The sequence below is a fragment of the Bradysia coprophila genome, unplaced genomic scaffold (assembly GCF_014529535.1).
Source record: "Bradysia coprophila strain Holo2 unplaced genomic scaffold, BU_Bcop_v1 contig_350, whole genome shotgun sequence".
In the NCBI taxonomy this organism is placed as follows: domain Eukaryota; kingdom Metazoa; phylum Arthropoda; class Insecta; order Diptera; family Sciaridae; genus Bradysia; species Bradysia coprophila.
In genome coordinates, this window is record NW_023503608.1 from 5,010,828 (window position 1) to 5,030,959 (window position 20,132).

At 36.7% G+C, this 20,132-nt stretch overlaps 4 protein-coding genes across 8 annotated transcripts; 2 read left to right on the plus strand and 2 right to left on the minus strand.

Moving 5' to 3' along the window:
* Positions 1-729: 729 nt before the first annotated feature.
* On the minus strand, positions 730-7,796 carry LOC119080481 (MAP kinase-activated protein kinase 2). 5 transcript variants are annotated; one of them, XM_037188869.1, is made up of 9 exons: positions 7,548-7,562; positions 7,285-7,336; positions 6,848-7,005; positions 3,073-3,215; positions 2,936-3,000; positions 2,591-2,873; positions 2,317-2,527; positions 1,317-1,445; positions 730-1,244 (listed from the first exon to the last, which is right to left on the minus strand). In XM_037188869.1, the coding sequence occupies exons 3-9, from the start codon at positions 6,992-6,994 to the stop codon at positions 1,161-1,163; spliced, it is 1,062 nt and encodes a 353-aa protein (XP_037044764.1). In that variant the 5' UTR covers positions 6,995-7,005; positions 7,285-7,336; positions 7,548-7,562; the 3' UTR covers positions 730-1,160. The 5 variants fall into 5 exon arrangements, with proteins under 5 accessions (XP_037044764.1, XP_037044761.1, XP_037044762.1 ...); XM_037188866.1 differs by lacking the exons at positions 7,285-7,336; positions 7,548-7,562 and adding an exon at positions 7,656-7,796 and having other exon boundaries at positions 6,848-7,008; XM_037188867.1 differs by lacking the exons at positions 7,285-7,336; positions 7,548-7,562 and adding an exon at positions 7,644-7,792.
* Positions 3,992-5,368, plus strand: LOC119080499 (probable chitinase 10). Its single transcript, XM_037188898.1, has 5 exons — positions 3,992-4,109; positions 4,174-4,229; positions 4,300-4,473; positions 4,542-5,031; positions 5,094-5,368. Exons 1-5 carry the CDS (start codon positions 4,103-4,105, stop codon positions 5,267-5,269), a joined length of 903 nt encoding a protein of 300 aa, XP_037044793.1. The 5' UTR covers positions 3,992-4,102; the 3' UTR covers positions 5,270-5,368.
* A 2,042-nt stretch (positions 7,797-9,838) lies between the features above and the next one.
* On the minus strand, positions 9,839-11,400 carry LOC119080515 (probable U2 small nuclear ribonucleoprotein A'). Its single transcript, XM_037188924.1, has 6 exons — positions 11,212-11,400; positions 10,990-11,137; positions 10,725-10,907; positions 10,486-10,652; positions 10,275-10,421; positions 9,839-9,918 (listed from the first exon to the last, which is right to left on the minus strand). Exons 1-6 carry the CDS (start codon positions 11,291-11,293, stop codon positions 9,893-9,895), a joined length of 753 nt encoding a protein of 250 aa, XP_037044819.1. The 5' UTR covers positions 11,294-11,400; the 3' UTR covers positions 9,839-9,892.
* A 4,576-nt stretch (positions 11,401-15,976) lies between these two features.
* On the plus strand, positions 15,977-19,742 carry LOC119080429 (copine-9-like). Its single transcript, XM_037188784.1, has 2 exons — positions 15,977-17,381; positions 17,457-19,742. Exons 1-2 carry the CDS (start codon positions 16,256-16,258, stop codon positions 18,020-18,022), a joined length of 1,692 nt encoding a protein of 563 aa, XP_037044679.1. The 5' UTR covers positions 15,977-16,255; the 3' UTR covers positions 18,023-19,742.
* Positions 19,743-20,132: the final 390 nt, after the last annotated feature.

The window sequence follows — 20,132 nt, forward strand, 5'->3', positions numbered from 1 at the left end:
GATATATGAGAAAACCAGTCTCATACTTTGAAGAGCTTCACGTATTTGTGATGAAGGAAAATTTGAGATCGTAGAAGAAGGACAGTAACTAGAAAGAGAGTTATGATTTTTCAATACATTTTTAGAAGCAACGTGTTTTCCAGAAATTTCTCTGACTGTTTTAGTAGAGCTTTCGAAAAATAGAGAAAAGAATATTTGACCCCCAGGGAATGAGAGGCAATTTATCACTTTATTGGTCAATAACTTGTACTGTAAACGGTAATAAATTGGATGAAATTCCTTTCATAGAACATACCTAGCGAGCAAATTCCAAAATATCACAAAGAACGTCAGTAAAATTTGGACAAAAAATTTCTTAAGCTGGTCCACCCATACGAACAAAACTGCTTAAATTCGTCTTTATACGGTCTCATTACCACAACACCCCTGCTTGTAACTATTCCACTAGCAGAAAAAAGTACAAGCAGGTTTGTATGGATGAACCAGCTGAAAAATAGCTGAAGCAAATTCATGTCTAAATTTAACTAGCGTCCACTGTAAGCCAAAATATATTTTTTAAGCAACCTGTTCGTTATGACGTGATTCAAATATTCAGGTTCCATGTCCATTCCAGTAATGAATCAGATTCAGGTCGCAACAGGTGTCAGTTACATGGAATTAGATCAGGTAAACTGGTTACTAGCCTTTACATTTTCAACAAACCACAAACTAGAAGAAAAAACCAAATCGAGAGCCAACAAAGAATTGATTTTAATTGATTTTTAATAAATTTAAAACCCCGCGCGTGTATTAGGCACATGAATCTGAGGTTCATCATCATAATAAATTCTAAATCTGGTAATTTAACGTCTATTAATACTAAAATTACACATTATACACATTAAATGATATATTTTGTTGTTGTTTTAAACTAATCGCAATTCATTTATATAACTTAAGTACTCCAAATGAGTGGAATAATTATTTTAAACCATTGTTCTTAACGATATATTCCGTAAAATTTTAATTCCTGCTGCCTGGCTTATTGTTCGTCACGGACTTTTTTTAAAATCTATATGCTTACTTTACCAACATTTATATGGAAAACATTTTCCTTATTATAACGAGACGTAGAAACAGAAAAAGTTAATTTTGATGAAATGATAAAAGTTTGCACAATTTTAAGACCCTTGCTTGTCTTCGGCACGCTTTCTTCGCTTGTTGAGAAGAGAATTGTTGGAGTTGTCCAGCGTTTTAATGTGCATCTGTAAAGCGGAACATTTTATTGTAGTTATGTGAGGGATAGGGATAAGGGCGCAGACATTGGCAACACTCACTTGATCATAGTCGACGCGCATGGTCGCTAATGATCGCGTCATTTCTTCTTGCACTTCTGGCCAGATTTCTTCTCCTTCGCGCAACACTCGACCGGTGTGCAGTGGTGTTTGTGGAACGGCTGTGTATTGCTGCAAATTATTCATGATTCAGTTTACGTCAGACATAAGGATAGAGTTTTGGGGCATTAACGCTGCTTTTCAGGGTCCGTAATTTGCGCTACAATGACGTTACGTAGCGTCATCGTGTAGACCTTTACATAGAGTTATCTTTTTCTCACATGACTGACTTTAAGTAACTTAACTCGAAAGGTACCAAAGCTTTCTTACTCAGCTCATCATTTTTACTTCAAGAATTCAAGGGATTTGCTTGATGATTCCAATGAAATGTAAAATTCATTGCTGCTAGCAAGGGAACGCTATTAGGTTCAATGAGCCGTTGAAGGAATTAAATTTGAATTTTCGGTATTTTTATCGTGGCGCTTTAGCAACGGACTATTCCAGTTCATATGAGGAAAGTCTTCAAATGTGCGAAATTAATGTACAGTCGATAGTAGGCGCATCGTTTTTGTCTATGTCTATAAATACCAAATGCAAACATGTTTGTAGCACTGAATGACGACATTAAATGACGGTGTCGGGGAATCTCGCACACGCGAATCAAAGCGTCCTTTTACGATATGTAACGAAAAGTCATGATTGTGCGAGACTCATCACTTAGAGGTAAGTCTCGCACACCATGAATTTGTGTGGTGTGCTAAACTACCGTACTCCTAATTTACGTCATTATGTCGTTAGTCATATTTAAGCGAATGGTAGCTTAGAGAGCGGGGTATGGTCATGTAATATACAAATCTTGAAACTTCAACAGCAAAATTTTGGGAAATATTTGCCGCTCATGAGACATGTTTTCCTATTGATGCGTAAGAAACCTCCGTAGCCTACTTTCCAATTGTAATTCATCACGAATGTGCTTTTTTCATAAAAGTCCCAATAAACTTACCGCAATCCACGAGTTCTTCATGACTTGATCAATAGTTAAACGATTCGTTGGATCGACACTCAGCATTCCTTTGATCAATTTCTTGGCACTGTCGCTAACATTTTGCCACTCCGGATTTGGAAAATCGTATTGGCCCGTTCGAATGCGTTTTTTCATACCCGGCGATATGGCAAGCCCATGATTACTATAAAACGGTGGAAAACCACATAATCTGCGCATAGAAAGACAAACGAATTAATTTCAAAGTTCAACCGTCAAAGATAGACTGACTTACAAAATATACATAATAACGCCTAACGACCAGATGTCGCAACTTTTATCATATTTTTCAGGCCCTAGAACTTCTGGCGCAACATAGTATGGAGTATAGCACGGGGTTTGCAGTGTATCTTTAACGAATGTCTCCTTGGCAAAACCGAAATCGGTTAATTTTAAACATGCATTCGGCGCTGGCGATGTGTACAATAAATTTTCGGGCTTCAGGTCCCGATGTGCAATGTCCAAATCGTGTAAGTATTTAACTGCTACACAGATTTCATGCATTATCTGTGCAGCCTCTGAAAAAATAAACATTTTCCTTGAGCACATTCAATAGAGACAAAAACAAAAATGAACAAACCTCGCTCCGTAAAAGCACCATCTTGCCTGTCTTGAATACGTTGAAATAGTTCGCCCCCTTCCATGCTGGAGGAAAAAAGTGGAAAAGAAAAACGATTAGCGATCTGTGAGGCAGTCAATTTTTCAGCTTATACGCACCATTCCATTACAACTAGAAGACACTTATTACCGCTGTACGTGTTTTCGTAAACTGCTACAATACTGACTATGTGTCTGCAAACCCCACTAGCTCGCCAGTGAATATCGACTTCGCGTCTAGCTTTGACATTGTCGTGGAGAACCTAAATAGGAAATGGGGAGATCTTGAAAAAGGTTGAATCGAAAGTGAACGTTCAATTGACCACTCTGCTCTTGATCTAGTCAATACAACATTGAACGAGGTTCAAATCTTTTTGGTCGAATGATTTCTCATAGGCTACGAGCATAATCTATTACTTCTTCCGACCTCGATGAGCAATCTTTGTACATTTTCGGAAGTCTGTACGACCCTGAAATGTGACCCAATCGAATCCATTCACATTTTATCTTACAAAGACAGTTCTCTTTTACCGACGAAGTCTATTCGGGCGAACTATTTATTGCAGGTTCCAACCCACGACCTCTTCTTACAACATTTTTGTGATAGATCTCAATGTCCCATAGTAAGCCAAAATGTTTCCCTTGTAATACCAGACATTGAATTCGCAATGTGAAAAAATCTAATGGTTCACGACATGGCAAAAAAAAGACCGGAAACGTTTCCTTAAACTTATCACACGTGAAGCACACAATGATTCAATCATCCAATTATGTGGTCGGATAGTGAAGTGATAATATTTTATAAAAATCAATTTATGTTTTAGCGACGCTACGTACTTTCACGGCGGCACTATGTCCTGTCTTCAATGTAATCAGTGGAATTTAAGTGATCTTAGATTGGAAACAATTCGGGAAAGAGATAATTGAATGAATTGAAATTAAATAAATTGTAACATTTATTTCCTCAAAGTAATTTGTTAACAATTTAAAAATACAATTAAGATAACAACAACTAGATAAATGTCTAATTGTTCTAACCAATTTTACTTTTTCGTATAAAAAGTCAATGAATCGACAATTTTAGTACGCAGTTTTTCCTTAGTTTAGTTGGAGCAGAGAGAAAACCCGTTCCCATCATCAAGACGAAAATATGATTGGTAAATCGAAATCAAACAACAGAAAATTAACAATTCATACCACTTTCCACTTTCGATTTGACAGTAGTTAAAGCGGTCACGTTAGGATTAATCCTCTTGGCTTCAGAAAGTCTCGGAAATGTGAGTCGACTATCAAAGGTTTTCTTTTAAGAAAGAAAAAATCGGAACTCAAAGTGAAATATTTTAACAGATTTGCTCAGGTCGTTGGAATGGCGATCAAGTTCCAAATCCATCCGACTGTGGCTCATTCTATGTGTGCGACTATGGTGAGCCGAAGCTCTTTAAATGCTTGGAAAATTTGATGTACGATCCGGTACAGAGAGTATGCAATTGGGCGTATCTAGTAAATTGTGGAGCACCGGGTGTAAGAAGACATTTTTTCTGTTGTCAAATTAATATTCAAATTTAAAAAAAAATTCCTTGATGAACTAGTCTCAACAACATATCCCAATTCTACCAAATCCGCCATACTATCCGCAATCCCAACCTCAACCCGAAATGGAACAGCCGAATAATAACGTTCACAATCCTGGCGTAACACAATATCCACCACAATATCCGACCTATTCATATACTGTACATGCACCGAATCTACCAGAATACAGTGAAACGGACGAATTTTTCCCCGGACTCGTAGAATCTACTGGAAATGTGTTCCATTGCACAAATCCTGATTTCTACTTTGCTCCACATCCACGAAGCTGTGGAAAGTATTTCATTTGCGAAAATTACCGCATTCACGATCATCAATGTGGCGATGGCATTTTCTGGGATTATGTGTACAATCAGTGCGACTTCCCCGAGAAATCGTTCTGCTACTCGGGCGAAACACACACCGATCATGTTGATGTATTCGAGACCGTTGAAACTGTTCCACCGACATTTGCGACAACAATAGCACACGAGCCGGGAAATTGGATCAGTAAATCAATTGAACTATGCAGGAATGATGGAAATTTGATGAGTCATTGATTTTTATTTTAGACTGTCCTGGAACGCAGGCGTTCGTAGGAGATCCACGCGATTGCCATAAATATTATATTTGTATTGGTGGTCTACCGATTGCCACATCTTGTCCGGAGAAAATGGCTTGGGACAATGAGGTGTCACAGTGTAACGAAGAAGCTTGGGAAAAGTGTTACGGAGAAAATATTGAGTGATCGTGCGTATTACAAGCACATATTGCCTTTACAAAGCTATACAAATATGGCAGATATTTCGAATTTAACAAGAATTTCAAATAAAAGTTGAATGAAACACAAAAAAAATATTGCTTTTTCACTTGTGATATCGACCTTTTATCGCCTTTTTGAGGCAGTATGTAAAGTAGAATTGCCGAGCCAAAAATACTTTGCTTCATCATCGAAGTCATGCTTATTGTTTCATGATGTTGATAACAGATTTTTTATAGAGTTCAGTGAAATACGCATATTAAGTTGTTGATGGAGGAAACCATATTGTAATGTAATAAGAAAGTAGTGGTCGTAACATTAACTTTTGCCAAGTTTAATTTTCCATTTTATCGTGTTAGATAGGAGAACTATATAAAATGTTGTATAACATTAGTGAGTAAGTATTCGAAACTGACAAGGGTGGATTAAATCGTAAACTTAGAGGATCATTGAAGAATTGCATCCATAATAGGTATTCCCTATGGAATTCGTTAGTGTCTAGCCCTAAATATCGAAGAATCATAAGTCTTCAGTAGTAGAGCCTAGCGGAACTTATTGTTGAAGAAAACCTTTACGACGACTGACTCATCCAAATAACAATAGTTCACAGACATACATGCCTATACGCCCAAAGTAGGAAAGTAATTCAGTAGATACTTTCCGTCCTGACCACCTCATCATCTTTCGAACACTTCTGACTGAAAGGTTTTAAACATCAGGTCGAAACATTAATCATGCACCGCGTAGTCGCGATTAAAATGTTTATTTTGTCTGTGCAAAATACGAACAACCGAACCTTTTGACCCTGACAAGGTGATAGCTGTATGAATATCCGTGTGATTTGCATTTTGTTTTGAACGAAGAATGGAACAAGTATCATCAGACGATAAATTATGCGACAGACAAGAGTTCACACGAAATTAGAAGCAGAAATGTTAATCGAATTCGTAAATGTTGCAAAAATGAGCCTCAACTAATCTTCGAGCTTACAGTATCAGAGAAGGGAAAGTTTCAAAAGAAAATGTTCAGACTTCCAATTATGCCGGTTTGATGGGATACATACTGTGATGCTCTAATTGATCAAATAAAATTATTTCTCCATTAAAAGGAAATTATAATTTGCTGTCTCCCAATTTTGCGTTGTGTAATTAGTCGGCAGAAAAGTGGTTTTGGTTAATGACTTTCTAAATATTTATGAAATGATTGTCATGAAGACGTCAACACAGGTAGCAAAAATATAACTTTGATCCAATTATACGATGAGTATTATATGGGTGCCTAGCCTATATCGTTTCATTATATGAACAGAAACATAATTGGGTGCTATCATATTCTGTTATCGACAACGATGACAAAAACAAGCGATGAGTTCCAGCTAACGTTTACTCATAGAATATCAAAATGAATGAATGAATGAAATGAAATAAATTGTTGGTATCAGCCACTACACAAGATTTTAAAAGACAGATGTCCCAGATTCAACTATACCATGATAAGCTTGCCGCTTGCGAAACAAATATCATTTCGATTTATGAGGTAATTAAACGATAGTAAATTAACACATACCTTTAGCGCGTACGTTTGTCCCGTCTGTCGGCTTGAACATTTAACTACTTTTCCATTGATTCCGAGTCCTAGCACCGTGTTAGAAATTTCAAAGTCATCCGTTATAGCCGTTGTTTTAGGCAATCTGACTGAGGGTGGCTGTTGCATGTTTGTTCTTTCTGAAACGGATTTTTATTTTACAATCAAAATTTCTGATTGGAACTGGATTTCATAGTTTGTTCCACTGCATTTTTATTATTTACGTCTTAGATTATGTGTACACACAGAGCGATAGTGTATAATATCACGATGTTGTAATCAAAAATAAATCGCTTGGCAATAGCTTCAACAAATTTTGCAATAACAGTTACTCGATATGTTGAATAGGAATTTAAAAAAAGTTTTTTTTTTAAGTAAATTTTCTTATCAGCATTCTAATCTGAATATATGTAATTTACTTGTGGTTATCGTTTTTTTTATTTGGTGGGTGCATATAAAATGGCGTGTTGCCTAACGAAAAAACATTATTATTCTTTCCATTTGAACTAAAAAAAATGGAAAGAAAAAAAAATCACAAATGCAAAATCAACAAAATGCAGCCAATTTATTGCGAAGAAAATTAAAATTCAACGAATCTCCATGAATGAATTTTGAAAACAATCGGAATAATTCAATTGAAGCGACATATGAATGGAATATTTTTTTCTGCTTCTTAATTCACATGATGACAGACGGTTCCCAGACACATAATCTGCCAATAACTTTTACTGGTTTGCCGAGCAATTCACTCATTTGATAAGGAAACAATTTTAATTACCTGTTGAGTCGGTTGTGCGGATTAAAATTACTGCAGGAAAAGTATCAGATTAAAATAAATACATGTCTAAGATAAGTAGGAAGAGAAAACAGACGAAATTTTGCGTACGTCAAAAAATGAAGGCTATTATGAACATTTGACAAATGAAACTGACATCATCATCGTCATCATCAACTGTCATTAAACTTCAATGAACTTGTACGTTGAGCAGCCAGAGATGAGCGGCAGCGGATTTTTTTTTACAATTTATTCAAATTATATGAAGAATTCGGAACGAAAGCATTTCTTCTTTCACAGAAAAGGCTAGTCTATATCAATGAATGACAAAATTAAACAACAATTTCCGGTGAAACTTATAGTGAAGAGTTTGTTTACACAAATGAAGTAATAAATATTATGCACCTATGGCTAAATGTTTATTTTGACGAGTTGGTGATTGTGATCCTAAACCGAAGGCGCGAATCATTTTTTATGTGTCGATGCAAAGATAGACCCAAATTCACTATCCGAACTGATGCATAATGTTACTCTAACCACACAGAAACGGTTCTACTCACTAAGCCCCCGGGTAATGAGTCATTACTTCATTGACATGAGTGTAAAAACTCAATTTCCTGAGGTTTGGTGAGTAATAGTATATTACTTCCGAGGTTCCAAGTTGTGTATTTGATAAGTGGGGTGTTACAGCCCGACCCGAAGGGGAGGGCTGTATTCCCCACTTGTCAAATACACAACTTGGAACTTGGAACCTCGTAAGTACAATGCTTTACGTGATTAGCCAATGTAAATGAAAATTAAACAAGCCGTAACATGTATTACCAATGTTACGATATTTACGTATGTATTATGACTTGTACAGGGAAATCGCATGTGGATTAAATAACACCGTTTGGATTGTATTCGTTGAAAAAACCGAAATCTTTTTTTCTTCGACTGTACGTAATTGTTTTGAGCTGTGTATTTTGCCTTGTGTGGTTGCATCCCTGTGCTTCGGCTCGAGCAGTAAACGCCACACTTGGCAAAATAAAAAATTCCAAATAACGACGTAAGCTACTATTGTGTCTAACACCAGGTTATACTTTGTTATTATGACGAAACTATCGCCGTTTCAAAAAGAGGAAGATAGTTTCATCTAAATAGTTGATAGATGATACAGCTGCGAGCTGCCTTTCTAATTGATTAAGCGAAATACTGACCTTTAAGTCTTTGTGATTTCGTTGCTGTCATTTAACTTTTCGTGGATGGCACGGCCCGCCACCAAGAATTATCAAGAGATTGGAACAAACTCTGCTATTTTATTAGCTTTAACGGTAGTCTAACAGGCTAACTTTATGGTTTTGGGTTTCAGGACAACGACGACAAAAATGAAATGTAGGTTAAACTGAAGAAGTAAAAGATTCTTCATCAAACACTAAAAGAAAAAAGTAACAGAGGTAAAGTCTGAAATGGCTGCCTGACTATCTATTACATTATACATTATTACATTAAATATTATTAGATTAGATTTATTAGGACAGGTTGGGAGAGCCCTGCACTTAAGCATTTGATGGGTATGTTGTGCTTATGTTTACTAGTAATTCTTAGTCCTATCACAGATGTAAAATGTTCCATTTATCGTACGTTTAAAGCTAAAGTAAAATTGTAATTTTCAACGGTCGGGTCTACGATTGCCTACATTTGTAAACAAGATTTTTGGTATCAAATGTTTTTGGAAATTTCAATTATGTTAAAGTCCCTCCTCTGAGCAACAAATATTTTGACACTTGGCAAAAAAACAATTTACATTTCAAAACGTAAATGTAATTAGGTTAGTGCATATGCATACTCACCTTGTACGAATCAACATTTGCGTGGGTACTTTTTGAATGGTCCATTGGGTAAAGTGGCACAAATACACGTCAAGTGTCAGTCTTACCATTAAAGTACTACTTTAGAAGTTTCTTCACATCTACTTGTCGTATAAAAATACATTCAATGCACAGTGGGTCTGACACCTGCGTCGCTTCAATACAAAACATTGCTCAATTCATAAAATGGAAATTTATTTCATTTGAATGCTTCCGTTAAAAAAAATCAAACAAAAAACTTGGATATTCATCATTTGGTGTAGTAAAGTGACGAATGAACAAAATGCTTGTATCTGTTCTTATTAAACCTTATTGCTTTTGCTAACAAAATTAAAGTTAATAATTTTGAATACCTGGCACTGTTGTATGTGTGTAAGAATTTGTTGATCCACAATCCATTAATTACGCCGTGTCCATTGCATGATTACCTGTAAAACACAACAAATTGTCGAACTGTTAGTTTTCCTAAGATCGTAAAATAAATCAAAATTCTTTAAATAGTTCAACAGGTGCTACACGGACTTCTCTTATAGCTAAATTTGGCGAAATTGATAAAAAAGCGACATAAAATAGAGGCATAGGTATTCTCCTTACTTCTCCAAATACGATGTGACAACATTGGAAACCCGACTTACCTTCGTATGGGAATTAAGCTTTCACAGACGACAAACTGAAGACTAGCTGCCGAATCTATTATTTGATTTAGTCGACGTATCGCTGTATCGCTCATCTATCGTCAACCATTTTGACTAACATATGGAACCGAATAACAAACAAAACCTACCATTGGTACCGTTTCCATTTAGCATTTCATCAGTAATTGGACCACCGGCTTGTAAAATTCGAGTAAGACGTTCCACTTCTTGCAACGAATTAGCTGTTTTGATCGCCTCGCGAATTTTTGCTACTTCAGCTGGCGTTGCTCCTGATTCTAAGGGAAAAAAATCGAATTTTTAACGTTTTAACATTCATTAAAAAAAAACACAAAATTCTACCATTCGTTCCGTTCGTTTCCAATACATTGCCTGTCTGGCCAGTTTTGGTTTTCTTCGCAATTTCTTTGAGTAATTCCTTTCCCTTCTTGCTTTTGAACAAATCATTGGCTTCTTTACGATGAGCCATCTTTATTTTACGGAAGTCCAACAGTCGTAAGTTAGGAAACCTAAAAGTTCAAACAAATCGGTTCAGAATGCTTACAGAACGTACAGAGCGTTGGTAGCTCAATCAAACTTACTTAAACGCAACGTACTCTCGATAGTTCGGTTTCGTCGACACCGGATTCATGAGTAAACAAAGTGTTTCCAAGTTTGGTAAATGTGTAAGTGGCTCTAAGTCGCCTAGCTCCTGAATATTATTACCGGTCATGATAAGAGTATTCAGATTGGGAATGTACTCTTGCAGATTTTCCGATATCCGTCTGTTGTTGAAATGAATTTGTAAAAATGTTTGAATGATTGAATGATGCACCGAAACGAAATGTTATTTTCATCGAAACTTACACAATCCGATTGTTGTTCAGCAGAAGACATTTGATTCGAGGTAAATAAGCGAAGCCATCCAATTTCCGTAGATCATTGTCGGAAAAGTCAATCGTATCGAATTGATCCAGTGTGGCTCCCATATTTTCGACTTGAGGTATTTTGTAGCCTGGAAACGAGAAGAAAACATTCGCGGATTTTTGTGTTGCACACTTAACCTAAAACAACGTTTTGTTTACTAACCGCGAAGATCCAATTCGCGGTCTCTGCAGGGATTTATGTACTGCATCGAATGATTTATCAGCTCGGGCGTTAGTTTTACCATTTTATTGAAGTAATGAATTACTAAATTGAATTATTATCGAGAACAACACTCGTCTGTGTTTTCAACAAACGTTTGCGTTTTGTCTTTTGACAGCCGCAAGGAATAACACGTGTTGCCAATATGACAAACTTAATTACGATAACACTTCAATTCATAATTCTGCGCGGTCAAAATTCAAATAGTTTCAACTGATTTCTCACTGTTGTTTAAAATTTTAATAATAACCTATCAAAAGTTGTCGGTCGAAAGGAGTAACGAGCAAATCCTTACTGTGGATTTACATAGCAACGTAAAAGTGACAGATGCAAAAATTTCATTCATAATTTTAATTTTATGAATGAAATTTCGGGTTGCAGTATTTAAAAAACATTGCATCTGTCACTTTTACGTTGCTATGTAAATCCACGGTTAATTGCGTTATGATAGTGTTATGATAGTTATGATATGACTATAAACAGGCACCAGAACATATTTGAAATAAGGGGTCGACGCGACGCAGTAGTCAGAATTTTGCTCACAAATTTAGTTTTTTATGTTGGTATAATACAGAGTTGGATCGGTTATCCGAAAAGCCGAAAATTTCGGTTCGGATAGAACCGAACCGAGAATTTCGGTTCGGATTGAACCGAACCGAAATTTTCGGTTCGGTTTGAACCGAACCGAATACTTTGGGTTTGTCGTAAAACAATATGAAATGAAGGCAGACTTGTCAAAATTGATTGATTTCATTATGAACTAAACAAAAAGAAGTAAATGGAGCAATTGCATGCGATTTTTGTGAGAAAACGAATTTGACAAGAACTTATGAGATTTTCAATTCTCAATAAAAGTATCATGCAATTGCTCCATTTACTTCTTTTTGGTTAGTTCATAATGAAATCAATCAATTTTGACGAGTCTCCCTTCATTTCATATTGTTTTTCGACAAAACCAAAGTTTTCGGTTCGGTTCAATCCGAACCGAAATTCTCGGTTCGGTTCAATCCGAACCGAAATTCTCGGTTCGGTTTAATCCGAACCGAAATTTTCGGTTTTTCGGATAACCGATCCAACTCTGGTATAATACCACTGCAGTAACCAAAATAAAAGGTTTTTTGATCGTTAATTTTTTTTTTGTTCTGGTGACTGTTTATAGTGCGTTGCTAGTGGGCACTCTTATCGTCTTCTACAACGCACTGTCTAGCACCGAAGCTGACTTTGACGTCACTCAAATAGAGGACTGAACCGATCAAAGTTGGCTATTCTTTTTCATACAATGGCTATCAAATTTTTTTTTAAAGTAGTCAACAGGTGTGTGTTTTGCCTTCTAAGTGAGTGATGTCAAAGTCAGCTTCGGTGCTTGACAGTGCGTTGTCTTCTGTTAAAATGATGGCAATATTGAAAAGTACTCAGTCATAGCACACCTTCTAGCACGAACACTCATTTTTCCTACGTCAAAAAGGCTTCAAATTGTCAAATATGTAAGCGTGAACGATTGCATGTGTGATATGTTCTTATTCACACCAAGAAATCATGACTACTATCGAAGCACTCTTAAGCACCGAAGCTGACTTTGATATCATTCAAATAGTGCTATGCTCCTATCGTTAAGAGATCATGCAAGGCCTTTTTTGATTGCATAAGCTTCCGAATATTTCTTATGTTCATGCTAGAAGCAGAGCTGTGATTGAGTATTGATGCGACAAGGTGATGAAAAGTGCCACAAAAAAACTGCTGAATTCATCGTGATGTTAGAAATTACAAACTTTTTTATTTCCAATCGAGAAGTCACTTTTTATTTATGAAAAGTATTGTTTTCACTATTGCCGCCGGAAGGAAAGTGAAATAATTAGTAATAGAGTTCTAAGTATTGCGATCATAATATTATCGCTGCACCACAATAAATTTGTTGAATACAACCGGCTCAGTAGGAGGATTCGATATATTTTGAAGCGAACTGTTTAGTAAACCGAGCTCCTCAACAGTCAACGGAAGTTTCTGCTCATTCGGATGATAGTTGGATCCAGCTGGATAATCTACACCAGGTGTTATGGACATCTCAATATGCGTTCCAACGATGTACGAAACATCATGCTGTCTTGCGAAACTGTACAGTCTACTGATGCTATTCTTGAACAAGATCCAGTCAAAAACGTACAACCGACCGGGATAAAATGTGTCACCAGTCACTAGCAGTTTTGAAGCACTGTCGTAAAATGCTAGCGATGCCACTTGATGACCGGGAATAGGAAGAATTTTAATACGACGTCCTCCAAGGTCCAAATTCGATTCTTCATCTGGCCATTGATTGATATTGAAGAATGTTTGTACTGCTTCGAGTTCCAGACCAACAACGGAAACATTCGGTTTATCTTTGAATTGACCATCACCAGCATAATGATCGCCATGACTGTGTGAATGAGCAACTATCAACTGTATTGGTCTTTCGTTCGTATTCCTGGATTTCAACAAATCGTTGACCATCTGATATAGTGGCATCATCGTTTCATCTTCTGTTGCGCCAGTATCGATCAGTAATGCCTTGTTTCTTCCCACAAACAAATACATGAAAGGAGCTTCGTAATGAACACATTTATTTTGTCGAAATATCCAAGTTTTGTGGTCATATTGCACTAACTGAATCAACGGATCACTTTGCGTACTGCAATCGTTGGCTCCGTGGATCCATTGTTGCTCTTCAAGTAAAACATGACTGTCCTCAACATCCTCCTGTCTGAAAAGCACCACACAAAGAACGACAATTACAGCAATTAAGAGACATGATGCAGCGACCAAAAACAAAACCTTTTTGTTGAGAGCCATTACAACTTTTCTATATTTTCTGTTTAATTTATATTCTCACTAAAAATGATAATGCGACAACCAAAGAGCAGATTGATAAATATAGGTATTACATAAACGAAGTGGACAGCTGCTATGCCAAAATAGAAATCTCCGCGGTTTTTATCATGAATCGCAAAATTTTATGATGTTGTGATGAGACCACAAAACTAATGACAACATTGAATGCTTGGCAAGAATACATTTACTGATAAGTCTCCTACATATAAAATGAACTGTCCAAGCCTAAGTTCTCGCGGATGAAAACGCGAAAAATGTTTATTTAATGAGAAATGCAAAAAGTTTTGTGTTTTCGTTTGGCCTCCAGCACGGCAGAGTAAAATAAACCAGGCAGGAGCAGTTCATTTTCGAAACGTCAAATAAGGGACCTAATACAACACTGGATGAAAATGAACTCCTGCCTGGTTAACTTTACTCTGTCGTGCCTCTAGGAACACGAACAACTACTTTTCATGTGTCGGGGCCGAAAATTAGGGAGTTTTGAGATTTTTCTCGGGTTTCTGACCCTTTAACCCTTTACAATAGTTATCGAGTCTATTACTTTGTTTAAAAAAAATCTTGAGCTTCATTTTGATATGCAATACGGCAGTGTAAAGCTTATTTTTTCTTGCTGTCGATAACTGATGATATAACTGTTCGTTGGGCCTATGATAATGTTCCAAGATAATTTTGATAATAGATAATAGAATATTGAAAATGATTAAGACTGTTCAAGCCGAACAAAACGTATAATATTAAATTCCCGCTAAGCATGTGACGAGTGACGATTAAGTGTCCATTCCACTCAACAAAAAGTACTCTGTGAGAGAGCAAGCTGTCAAATAAACAAAGGAAAAATTGAAAAAAAATCAATTTTGTCTCTCACACGGAGTACTTTTTTGGTAATAGGAAACTAAGCATTAAGTTAAAGACGACGATATATTTCTGAGCTCAGAAAATACACGACCAAGTCTTCTATCACGGCACAGTAAAATAAACCGGTTAACTTTACTCTGTCGTGCTTCTATTCTACCAACGCTAAAAAGCCTCGAGGATTTTTAACGTTGTACGCAGGGCAGAGTAAAGTTAACCAGGCAGGAGTGGACGTTTGACAAGGGACCTGAATAATCTAGCCCTATATTTTTTGCGAATCAAACTTTTCAATTTATGTCAGTGTTCATTTGAGTTCATTTTAATCCAGTGTATTAGGTCCCTTATTTGACGTTTCGAAAATGAACCGCTCCTGCCTGGTTTATTTTACTCTGCCGTGGTTGTACGACATAATTACACCCAAAAAAATTATATTCAGCACAGCTGAACATTTTTTTTTGAATCGGGACAAGTACAAATATGTAACGTAGCTGTATATACTTATAACAAAAATGCATTAATATTCAGCTGAGTTTGGCATCATTCCCTTCTATCTTACACATTATAGCTCAATAGACAATAGTACTGTTCAACAGTACAATAGTACTACTCAACTACCACGAAAAATGTACTGCTGGTACAAACAACGCACTTCAAGCAAAAGTGGTCAGCTGCAGAAAGTACTCTATTTCACATGAAAAATATTGTTACAGTTGTGTGACACACTGTCAAGTTTCTGTAAACTATTTAGAGGACCACTTATGCTTGCAGTGCGTTGTACAAGTCTCAATAGAGGCTTACTGAATTTTTCCAACGCCTAAGATAAAGGGAAATCGAGAAACTTTTTGCTTTTGTTTCAATTCAATTCATTAATGCTCTTTCAGTCCCTTCAGTCCATTCACATCGACAGCTTAATGTGGCAATTATTTAAATTTTAACCATGCGCATGTCATCAACGTGTTATCTTTATATAATGCTTGACAGGACTGAAAAGGATATAAAGGAGCACGTCGTGACGTCTTATTATTATACTATCAAAATGGTAGAAGTGTGTAAATATATCCTCGATTTCGCAATATATTTGCATCATAACATACGACTACACCTATAAACTGCACAGTTGAATGATTCCCATTCATTCAAAAGAAGTTCGTTTGAAGGTATTTGTTTCGAACAAACGAATTCTTTAAGAGACCGCAGTTCACCTTTTTGTTGAAACCTATTCAACGCAGCGATAAAGTTTACATCAGAAAATTAATTAAAATCGCCCAAAATGCAATCTGTGGCCTGGTCCGTGAATACATCATCTGCAAAAACCGTAACGAGTGAAATGCTGACACCATTCGTACAACCAAAAGTTTGTACCACAAAAATCGAATTATCTTTGAGTTGCAATGGTTTAATGAACCTTGACATTGCATCAAAATCCGATCCATATTGTGTATTGTCAATGAAGGAGAGGTGGCAGAATGAAATATCATGGAGACAAATAGCCAGAACGGAAACCATTGACGATTGCTTGAACCCTCAATGGGCCAAGAAATTCGTTGTCGACTACAAATTCGAGACGATACAGGATATGAAGTTCGAGATACGTGATGACGACTCGGGTGGCAAGTGTGGCAAATATCAAGTAATGGGAGTTTTCCAAACCATTCTCTCTGATATCGTTGCACATAGTGGGAAACAATTTGCTGGTAAATTGAAGAGTTCATTGGCGGAGGACTGTGGCGAAATTGTTTTGGTTGCTGAAGAGGTTGCAGCTTGTAAGAAATTGGTTGAAGTTGAGTTTATAGCTGAGAAACTCAAGCGACAGTCGTGGTTGAAGTGCAATGATCCGTTCCTAGTTATTTCTCGGTTGAATGAAGATGGATCGTATTCAGTGGTAAAGAGACCTGGAACTATCCAAGCACCACGAACGCTAATGTCGAAACTATCGTTGGGAAGGCCGTATACAATATGGAAACTTTCAATACAATTAACGAGTCTATGTAACGGCGACTACGATCGAAGCATCAAAATTGATTGCTATAATCGGCGACGGAATGGAAACCATCGATTGATTGGAACGTGCATGACATCACTGCGAAAAATCGATGTCGAAACGCTGAAACTGTACAAACCCAAAACAAGTTCCGAAGATTGCATACAGACAGGAAAACTGAAAATAATCAAATTCCAAATTACGGACGATGTAACATTCATGGATTACATCCGAAATGGAACTCAAATGCACTTCGCAGTCGCTGTTGATTTTACGCAATCGAATGGAAATTACACTAATGCAGGATCGCTACACTATCTCTACGAAGATAGTTTGAATCCTTACCAAATTGCGCTTCAAAGTGTCGGTGAAATCGTACAAAATTACGACACATCGAAGCTGTATCCAGCGTTCGGTAAGACATACCATTTTCATCCTGAATACTAATTTTCGGAGCTTACACTTTTTCCTTCTTTTCTGCATTCCTCAGGCTTCGGCGCTAAAATACCACCGGATGGTGAGATATCCCATCAATTTCCGTTGAATGGAAATCCCAAGCATCCAAACTGTTCAAGCATGGAAGAGATATTGGTTCACTATGAAAATTGCGTAAAAACTGTCGAACTGTACGGACCGACGAATTTCGCTCCAGTCATTAACAACGCAATCTCCATAGCACGCGAATTCCAAGACGGAAAACATTACTTCGTGCTGCTGATGATCACCGATGGCATCATAAGCGATATAAAGGAAACCAAACATGCCATCATCACCGCATCATCCCTACCAATTTCGATAATAATTGTTGGCGTCGGAAACGCTAACTTTGCTCGCATGGATCAATTGGATTCGGATGAGTTCCGTTTGAGGTTGGACGGACGTTTCGCCGAAAGGGACATTGTGCAGTTCGTGCCACTGAACAAGTTTTTGGGTAAGAGAAATGATTCAACAACCGTCAAATCGAAAGCTGAGCTGGCTAAAAGCGTTCTTGCCGAAATTCCGTATCAATTTGTCAGCTACATGGAGAAAGTTGGCTACAAACCAGTTTTGAAGTAATTCTGGTATACCTCTAACCGACCAGAAGATGTTGATTGAAATGCGAGCGTTTCAAGTCCTGAGAGCTAAAAGATGGTCGAACACTAAAAAAAGTTCTTTGTTGTCCCCACTTTGAGTTTTTATACCAATCGTCACAAATGCAACAACAAAGAGCTTTTTTGTAATTGTGAAACCAACAGAATAAAATTTCTGTTTTATTGGTATGGATTAATTGAAAATCGATTAGACCAAATAATAGCTTTGTACGCTACGCATGCACAGAAATTGTGTTGGAATTGAAAACGCGTATAATTACAACAAATATAAACATTGCACGTCACTCGATGTTTATGATGCGCTGCACTTTGTTCCTGTCCAATATTAACTATGTTGCGTTCCAACATAGTTTCTATGCGTGGCGGTATACTGCTATTATTCTCGATGTGGGATTTTTAGATTTGACAAAACGGAAAACGAAACTTATGTTAATCAAGGGAAGGTTGTAAGTATGGTGAATTTTCTCAACCAATTCACTCACTGATTGCAAATTATATCTAAAATGTTTTCATGCGCGTTGTGTTTTGCCTTATTTTCTACTCTTCTGGAAGAATTGTGTTTTCTTGACGACTGGGTGAATGACATTTCTAGTAAGAAAAGTGCAGCACTTTCTCTCCCGAGGGGAGAAAATAGAAATTTTCTCATTTGAACTGTCACTTTGATTATGTTTTCGAAAATGGTATGGCGAATTGATGTTTTCGGCAAAAACGGCAAAACATAACATGCATGAAGAACGTTGTGTTCATCTCTGGGAGAAATAGGAAATTTCAAGTCGAGCGAAATAACGACAGTCGCTTCGCTCTGGTCGCAATTGGAATTTCCAATTTTATCTTCACTGGTAAACGAAAAACTACTTCACAACGCAGTCGAGAAAATTGTAGTTTTCTCCCGTCTGCTGATACTTCGAAAGCCTTTGTTTCGAAAAACGGTGTGTGTTTACCTCGGGAAAAAGGTTAAAAAGTTGGAAATTGTATTTTCTCGGGTGACCTACCTCGAAATGCAATTTCGAACTTTTCTTCCCTCGTTGAACAAATAACTATTAATGCCCAACCGACCAACTTGCAGCAATATTCAATTTAATATTTAGCATAATTTTTGGGTGGTTTAATTCTAGTAGAAAACCACTATTCCTTACTTCGTTCCTAAAACTTAGGCGTTTTAAGGTCAATGCTTATGTGACACTCTTCTTTTTCCGTCCAACTTAAATAACGGTAGTACTGGTCCAAACAATGTTATTCATGGAATGACCGATAACAATGACCAAAAGAGAAATCAAAATTTAACAACAAGCAAAAGTGTCGCGTACGAAATGATTGTCTGTAGTTGTAAAGTCACGTGTTCTAGTGCCTAGTCCGCGTTTATATATTTTTCGATGTGATATTCTAATATGATACTAATTTTTTAAATAGTTTCGTGTCAGAGCCTTGTTTCTTGGGGATAAAAGATTTCTGAAAACACCATTTCAAACAATTTACAAAAAAAAACACCAATGAAACTTGAAGTGCCACCCGCGTATCTGCATCTGCGTGACCTCCCCAAAGTTTACAGCCTTGTGGATATGAACCTCCTGTTGTGTGCTCAGATCATAGAGATTGTGGTAAAATTATTTCACAAAAAAACTAGACTCAAGTTTTAAGAACGATTATTTTTGGGAAAACATTTTCTAATATTTTCCTAACTGTGTTTTACAAAATAAACAAATAGGAAAAAGTTGGAAATTTTGTGAAAATGAGAGAAAATGTCTTCTCAGAAATAGTCTTAGAGTTTTAAGCACGACAACTTCACCATTAGACAATATAATAGATGTTTATCGATGTTGTGATAATTGTAAATGTTAGTCTCAGGTAAATGAAATAAAAATTTGACTACAAATCAAAATCTATATGTTTGTCATCAATATTAATCATAACATAGACAACAGACTGAATAACACGACCTCGTTTAGTTAATCGCGCATGATTGTTTTACTTACACGAAACATCGATTCCTAGTTTTTATTGACAAGTGAAATCGTGACAGAACCTCATAAGCTCCCAAAAATGGTGATGCTCGCTTTTCTATCAAAGTAGTTTCG

Excerpts from the sequence above, each read along its gene's own strand:
- LOC119080481 (XM_037188866.1), bottom strand. The coding sequence starts at position 6,994 with ATGCAACAGCCACCCTCAGTCAGATTGCCTAAAACAACGGCTATAACG. Across the intron at positions 3,216-6,847 it reads GACAAACGTACGCGCTAAAG|GTTCTCCACGACAATGTCAA; the intron begins GTATGTGTTAAT and ends TTTCCTATTTAG. Across the intron at positions 3,001-3,072 it reads CTTCTAGTTGTAATGGAATG|CATGGAAGGGGGCGAACTAT; the intron begins GTGCGTATAAGC and ends TTTTTCCTCCAG.
- LOC119080515 (XM_037188924.1), bottom strand. The coding sequence starts at position 11,293 with ATGGTAAAACTAACGCCCGAGCTGATAAATCATTCGATGCAGTACATA. Across the intron at positions 10,422-10,485 it reads GGAAACGAACGGAACGAATG|AATCAGGAGCAACGCCAGCT; the intron begins GTAGAATTTTGT and ends TTTTTCCCTTAG. Across the intron at positions 9,919-10,274 it reads AAATGGAAACGGTACCAATG|GTAATCATGCAATGGACACG; the intron begins GTAGGTTTTGTT and ends TGTGTTTTACAG.
- LOC119080499 (XM_037188898.1), top strand. Across the intron at positions 4,474-4,541 it reads TAAATTGTGGAGCACCGGGT|TCTCAACAACATATCCCAAT; the intron begins GTAAGAAGACAT and ends TTGATGAACTAG. Across the intron at positions 5,032-5,093 it reads CGAGCCGGGAAATTGGATCA|ACTGTCCTGGAACGCAGGCG; the intron begins GTAAATCAATTG and ends TTTTTATTTTAG.
- LOC119080429 (XM_037188784.1), top strand. The coding sequence starts at position 16,256 with ATGCAATCTGTGGCCTGGTCCGTGAATACATCATCTGCAAAAACCGTA. Across the intron at positions 17,382-17,456 it reads GAAGCTGTATCCAGCGTTCG|GCTTCGGCGCTAAAATACCA; the intron begins GTAAGACATACC and ends TGCATTCCTCAG.